The 7,469-nt window shown below is 51.4% G+C and overlaps 1 protein-coding gene across 1 annotated transcript; it reads left to right on the top strand.

The window, feature by feature from the left end:
* Positions 1 to 4: 4 nt before the first annotated feature.
* Positions 5 to 7,234, top strand: LOC104402686 (agrin-like; the record flags this gene model as incomplete). The annotated part of the gene is made up of 2 exons (XM_010010633.1): positions 5 to 76; positions 6,973 to 7,234. Coding segments are annotated over 2 exons (334 nt in total), but the record flags the coding sequence as incomplete, so codon positions are not given.
* Positions 7,235 to 7,469: the final 235 nt, after the last annotated feature.

Here is a 7,469-nt window from a genome sequence, read left to right as displayed (position 1 = left end):
AGCCAACGTGGTGTTGACGGGCACGGTGGAGGAGATCATGAACGTGGATCCCGTCCATCACACCTATTCCTGCAAGGTAACCATTTGGGAATAGGAATGGGGGGGCTGCAGGGAAAGTTTCGGCCCCGGGCAGGCGCTTGCTCGGGCGGCCGCATGTGGTTCTTATTGTACGCTTTGGTGTGTAATTAGGTATTTTTAGCCTGCGGAGGCTCTTCCCCGCCGGGGCTCCCGCCGCTGTGCCCAAGGGAATCTCTCAAGGTTGCTTTTTATGGGCATTTTTCCCCTCCGTTCCCGGGATGAGGAGCGGGATCCCAACTTTTCTCCCCCGGCGGGGCGGTGGGAGCCGCTTCTGGCTCTATCCCTGTTGACTTTAGCAGCATCTTGAGTTCCTCCAGCTCAAGCTATTGTTTAACTACGAATCTGGCCTCTGGCTATGTTTTTTTTCCCCTCTCCCCCCTCCTCCTCTAAGCCGAAAGACTCTTAAAGTACTGAGCAACCTGAAATACCATCCGCCTGGTTGTCAGAAAACGTGCTGTATGGCTTAACCCTTCCCGGGGCAGGAATCTCACTTGTGAGGACATGCTGCTACATTGCCTTTCCCTCTTCTTCTCCCCCTCCCAATCCCCTTTTCTGCTCATCCCTAAAAAGTGCTGCGGTTCCTGCCTGTGGTTAGTGCTAAGCAGGGCCTGGGGGTGATGCACAGCAGCGGTGCAAAGGTAGGTTAACTTTATACCACGGCTTTACCCTCTTGTTCTGGAGCATCTCTGCTTAGTAAAGTAGTTGAACAGCTTCTGTCCGTCCAGCTGGTGCCCGCTGCTTCATGCTTTGCTCCCACTGCTCTGCCTGTCGGGATACAACACGGTACAATCTGTCCCCTTGTAAATGAGATCCCAGACCCTCCAGGCTAGAGCAGGGACCGTATGTTTGCAAAGTGTCTGGCACATCCTGGGTGCTATGTGGAAAACTAATAAGCTGCTGCGAACAGCCGGTGTCCTGCAGCAGCTTGGGGCACATATGGCTGGATGGATGCGGGCCACCTGATGCCAGGGCAGGGGTTGCCATATAGGAGGTGGTCCAGTAAGGCTGGTGATGGGGTAGAAATGCTTACCTAAGAAATAGGGCACTTTCCTTCCACTGTGGACAAGCAGTGTGGTGTCCGGCTTCATCTGCCTGTATCAGAGCAAGGCTTCAGGTCAGGAAAAGCATTTTGCTTGTGATGGAGAACCTGCTTGCTCAGCAGCTCTGCCTTTGGAAGGGTGCAGTCAAGTCTAAGAGCAGCTAGGGAGCAATGGGGAGGAACCTGGCTTTATGTGGAATACAGTTTGCATTGCTCAGGTTGGGAACAGAGTCTTTTGCCTGCTGCTCCCTGAGCCATCCCAAGGAATGTGGTGGAGAAGGTTTGTGCTACTGACTCATAGAATGGTTTGGGTTGGAAAGGACCTTAAAATCATTCAGTTCCAACCCCCTGCCATTGGCAGGGATGCAAAGAGACAAGATACAAGAGACACAGGACTCCAGAGTTAATAACTGGTGTCATAACGGCACTTGAAGGCCAGAACATGCTCCCAAGATACCTTTGCAGCCCTGTAAAAGAAAGTGAAAGGAGAAAACCTTCTACCCTAGATGGAGGTGTCTGTCCCATCTCACTGTGGCAGTGCTGCTGGATCTCCTGGTCATGCTGTCACACTCAGCAGTTTCTTAGCACAGTGGCTCTTCAGTCCTTTCTGTGTAATTCTTAATAGTATATTCATAGGGTGTTTGCAGGAAAAAGCACTTTGAAATGGGACTTGGGGGTGTTTTAAGGACGTGGGAGCAGATAAATCTCTCCTTACTCTGACTTAGAGTGTATTGCTTATGGCTTATTTCACCCTAAGATCTAAAGGGGTTGCACCTTTGAAGGTCCCTTTCTAACCCCAACTTTTCTATGGTTGTATTATTCTCTCTCTCAAAGTATTGACATTGCTGTGATTCTGCTGGTGCAGGGATGGACACGCCTGCATTTTGGGTTGGTTTGGGTGGTTTTTGACCAAACACCTCAATTCCCAAAAGGGCATTTTGGGCAGTAAACCTGACCACTGGCTCCTGGTGCTCTGTGGAGATGGAATAAACCCAGGTGCAGAAAGGATGCTGCTGCTTAGCTGGTGAGAAGATACACGTCCACTTCCTCACTGTCATACTTGGTAACTGTTCTTAGCCCCTGGGGTTGCCTCCAAATACCACAGTTATCTCTTGTCAGTTCTTTATCTGAAGGGCAAAGGCAAGGGCCAAGTGTGTGGTGGGAGTTCCCGAGAGCCCACACCCAAAACAGTGTTATTGGGTGGTCTGGGAGGGAGCAGGGATCTCCCAGTGCTGCACTGGTGTCTTGTTGGCCCCAGTTAAACCCTAACCCTCCCAGCTGAAGCCTTTGATAGATGAAGATAAGCACATTGCAGCTGATAAGTAATGTGAAGTTCATGTTAGAGGAATACCTGTGAAGAGCTAACAGCCATTCCTTTGCTGTTAGAGGAGATGGATAAGAAGGAAGAACAGGCTGACAGATCTCTTCACATTGAAACTGGTTTATGTTCACTGAGGGATGTGGCATGGGGACCTGGGCTCTGTGCTGGCTCCTGGCTTGCTCTTCCCAAGCTTTTGGTCCTGTTGTTCATCCCATTTGCAGCCTATCTGCTGGCATTGCCCCTGCTTTGAGCCCTCTGATGTGCCTTGTTCTGCTCTGACCTGATATTTATGAAGGGAGCCCCTATTTATAGGACAAATACAGGTTCTATAGGAAGTGTTGCCAAGGATGCAGATCCTGTTCCAAACAATAGAGCCTGTATTTTGGGGGGTAACAGCAGCTGTTCTCCAGCAAGGGTTGGACGTGGAAGTTGCTGGGGGAGGTGGGTTTGGTTCTGCTTGCTCCTAGGGGAAGAGGTGCTGACTTCTGACAGGAAAAGGCATGGAAAAGGACAAGCAAAGGGGAGAAGGATGACAAAGGGTTTGACAGAGCTGAGTGTGAAGCTGCAAGCAGAACTGATGCTAATAGTAGTGGTGACCCTACTTCTGCGCAGAGTGACAGCTCTCTTCCTATGAGACTATGCTCTAACTCCTCACCTTTCTTTACAAGCTTTATCTTCTTTCTTAAAGCATCTTCCTGGCAGGAATCCTTTAGCACTGCACATGCCTGTACAGGTGGTCCCATTCCCTCATGTGGAATAGGACCAACAACACATTGGAAACCCCTTTTACTCACTGGTTTTGTGCAGCACTTAAAATACCCTTGCAAGGATCAGCTTAAATAAAGTTTTCACTCTACCTCCCTGCAGCTGCCAGGAGTCTTGTAAAACAGCCTTAATTCAGTGTTTTATGTGCTCGCTGGCAAGGAGTGAGTTAGTCTGCTCTAGGGAAGGCACCTCTTGGAACTAGGTTCCAGCCCAATTCTTTCTCTCTGCCTTTTCTTCCCCCATCCTTGATGTAGCCGGTGAGTCACCCCCGACAGTCTTAATTGCCTGTGATGATGAATGGGATGCCCTACAGGTAATTGCTTGGTCTTTGGTGCCTTCCCATCCATTCATTATAAGGGGAGTAAGGGTGGGGAGAAAGCTGGTGGACTCTGCTGTTGCTTGCGAACGCTGTGGCCTGGCTCTGAGGTGCATGACTACAACAGCCATGCCAATTAAATCAGATCACCATCTGCTTCAGAACAAGGGGGAGGCATTCCCCTTCCTTAGAGCTACCTGTGAAGTGCCCCGCTGCTGTCTCCCACCACGAGCCTCGGGCTGTGCTCGCTGCCTGCTCCCTGCGTGTATCCCCCCCTCTCCTACCTTTTGTCTCCTTTGTGTAGCTGGGTTCTTGCCCTGGTTGCTTTGTGCACCTCGCTGCTCGCAGCCAGCGCCTGCCCTGCGGCTGCTGCTGCTGCTGGAGGAAGAGGAGGTGGAGCTGGTGGGGCTGCAGGAAGGTGTCTTGACTTGACTGTGGGCAGGAGCACGACCGCGGGCGGGGAGCTGCACTGCTGATGGGGAGCAGGAGGATGGTGGTAGCGCTGAAGCCGTGCTCCTTAACACCCTTGGAGGTGCCGCGCTTGCTGGTGGCCGCAGCCTGGCTCTTTGAAGGGGGCTGCCTCCCGCGGCATCGCCTGCATGTGGTGGAGCAGATGTCTGTGTGGATGCTGGGATTCCTGGATGATCGGAGGGGAGGGAAGCTGCCTGTCACAGCTACCCTGCCTTGCCATCTGAAGCTCCCTCTGCTTGCTGGTTGATTGCCATCTCTCTCAAGAATAGAGCTCGTGCTGACAGGCTGGGTACAACCGAGCAGCTCTTCAAGAGGGCTTTTTGGGCTGAAAGAAGCTGTGTGAATGGCTTTGAATTCATTGTTTCATCCCCTCTTCTCCCCCCCTGCCAGCAGCTTGGGAGGGTTGGTACCCTGTGTGTAAGTTACTGCTTGTCCCCTGGTTGCTGGGGCATTGCTTAGCCCTGGCCCAAGGGGAGCTGACTCCGTGCTGGAAGACAGATGAATGTGGAAGCACATGGGTAGGATGTCTCTAGCTAACCGGGGAGCAGCTATGGCATTCACAGCTTCCACACAGGAGCTCTCACAGGGGGTCTGATGCCTCGGATGGGTTCTGATCTCAGGTATGCAGGAGAACAAGGCTCTCGCCAGTAACACACACAGGACCTGCTGGGCTGGGTGGGAGCTGAGACCCATCAAGCCCAGATTCCTTTTGCAAGGTGGGCAAATATCACACCTTAAGGGGAAGGTGTGAGGAGCAGGAGGATGTGAGAACAAAATACACTCCTGGACTTTGTTCTTAACCTTCAGATGTGCCTGAAGAGTAAAAGCAACACTCAATGTGTACCCTTTTTATGCTTGACAGGAGGATCTTGTGCTGAGCAGGAGGGTCTCAGCCCAGCCTGCTTGCTCCTATGGGAATGGCCCTGTTCGCTTGCCCCAGCACCTATAGCTGCCTGCTCCTAGTTGTGGCAGGGACAGTGTGTTGGAGTTAGGCTCAAAAGCATTGTGGACCTTGATCAGGACTGAGCTCACACCCCTGAAGTTCTGGATTTAGGGCTTCAATGACAAGACTGATTAAAGGCCACGAGAGCTGCATTCCCCCTTGCCCCCAGCATGGTTTTACCCTCTTACTTGAACTTTGTGTATCAGGTCATTGTGTGTGTCTTCTGTAGTCACTGAGTAATGGGATGGAGGTGTTTGATACAGAGTAAGAGTGTGTCTGAACAATCTCAAGCCCACACAATGCACTTGAAGGGCTGCTCAGGGCAGATGACAGTAATTTTCACTTGCAGATAACTATAAACGTGGTTCATTCTTGAGCAGGATGATGTCTGCTCTGTGCTTTCCTCATCAGCTATAACAAGTCCCCTAATGTAAACCCCTATGTCAAGCATAGAAGTTGTCCTATCACTACCTGTCCCTGTCCAAAGCTCCTCTCCAGCTTCCTTGTCAGCCCCTTTAGGCACTGGAAGCTGCTCTAAGGTCTCTGTGGAGCCTTCTCCAGGCTGAATGAGCACAGGTCTCTCAACCTCAACACATGAGCATCCTTTCTCTGCCCCTCGCATTCCCCTTGGACCTGCACTCCTCGAGTACATACGTGTGTGCCTGCTCCAGAGAGGGGATCAAGAACCCCTTGTGTATGAGCTGCCACCTCCCTGGCTGCCCTGGTGCTTGGCACAGGGTGCTCAAGTGCTCTTTGGGCTGTGTAGATAGCTGGAGAATGCAGATGACTGGGCTCTTGGGCTGCTTTGGGAGGGGAGATGCTGGCAGGGAGTGTGATAAGCAGGGCCAGGGATGCCTGTGGTCACCGTAATGCCCATGCACTGCAGCAGCCACCCTTGCTCCAAGCTGAAACCTCAGGCAGCTCTTTGATGAGATGCTATTATATGCAACTCACCAACTCAGCTTTGTGTTGTCCCTGCTATAGAACTGCAGCAGGAGGAGGGTTTCTGACCTCTCTGTGGATGGGGACATGCTATTGGTGTCCCATATGCACTAAAGATCCATTTCAGTTTGCCACAGAGAAGCTGGCTTGTATTTGTGTCCAGATCTTGCTGTTTTGGGCAGGGGGATGAGCCAGTGATGAAGTCCAAGGAGACTGTTCTAGAGCTGCTGGCAGCTCCAGTGGCCAGGACTTATTTTAGTTCCTGGAGTTTGGATGAGTAAAGAGAACAGGCTCCTCCTGCCAAATCCTCTATGTGTTTTAGTAAATCCAGCCTGCTAAGGCAAAGGTTTTCTTTACTTGTTCAGAAGTTCAACAAGTAAAGAAACTTGAACATAAGTTGCTTTTGACATTTCTACATGGCATGTTATCTGCTCTGCCTTTTGTCTTCCCTGTCAGAGCCAGAAGATTCCCTCCTTTCATTCACCCAACCCATCTGCCTCCTCCTGCCCCTGTTTCAGGCTCAAAGCCTCCCCCATGGATGCTCTGCAGCTTTCCCTGTCTGGAAGCTTCCAGCCATTGAGTGTTCCCATCAAACCTTTTGTTTTATTCAGAAGTGTTTTCTTCTCCCTTGATGTATTTCACCACTGAGATTTTGGTGTGAATCAGGGTGAACTGTACAGGTTGGAGACTGTCACCTCCAATGATGCTGCTAACACCAGCATCCTGCCCTTGGTAGGGCTTGAATCATGTCCCTGTGTTCTGTGGATGGTGGATCACAGCTTCTTTACATGGGAAGAATCAGTGGCAGGAGAGTTGGATCTTGCTTCTAATCCAAGAGTGGATCTCCTGCTATCCATTTGGATTCTTTATTAGTAATGGGTAGAGAGTTGGGCACAGCTTTGGCACAAAGATTTGCATCTGCTTTTGCCTTTGTTATTCATGTTCTGTGCTTGTAGAGGGATGTCTAATGAAATCAGCTCTATTGGAAGCCCAAACCACCCCTGTGCATCTTGTGACAGCTTGATGAAACTAAACCAGGGCCAGAGAGTGCTCATTGTGTGTGGAATGGTCTCACATGCTCCTCCCTCTCATTCCAGGTGAGAGTGTGGCGCTACCTGAAAGGCAAAGACATCGTCACTCACGAGATCCTCTTGGATGGTGGGAACAAGGTGGTTATCGGTGGCTTTGGGGACCCTTTGATCTGCGACAACCAGGTCTCCACTGGGGACACGAGGATATTCTTCGTCAACCCTGCCCCGCAGTACATGTGGCCGGCGCACCGCAACGAGCTGATGCTCAACTCCAGCCTCATGCGCATCACGCTGCGCAACCTGGAGGAGGTGGAGCACTGCGTGGAAGGTGAGGCTGGAATGTGGCTGCTCTGTGGTGCTCTGAGCAAGTGGGTCCAGTGGGAATCGTGTGCTCTTGGCTGGTAAATGGTTGGTTTCCCGGTCCTTTCCAACCCAAACCGTTCTGTGATTGGGATGAGGTGGAGCAGTTCTATGTGGGTCCAGGGTATGATCTTGCTGCTCTGTGGGCTCTGCTGTCACAGGGACAGTGCCTGGCATTGACTTTTTTGTCAGAGGCGGTGATT

Source organism: Nestor notabilis, unplaced genomic scaffold (assembly GCF_000696875.1).
Source record: "Nestor notabilis isolate BGI_N333 unplaced genomic scaffold, ASM69687v1 scaffold26882, whole genome shotgun sequence".
Lineage (NCBI taxonomy): Eukaryota > Metazoa > Chordata > Aves > Psittaciformes > Psittacidae > Nestor > Nestor notabilis.
This window is presented reverse-complemented; position numbering and strand designations above follow the sequence as displayed.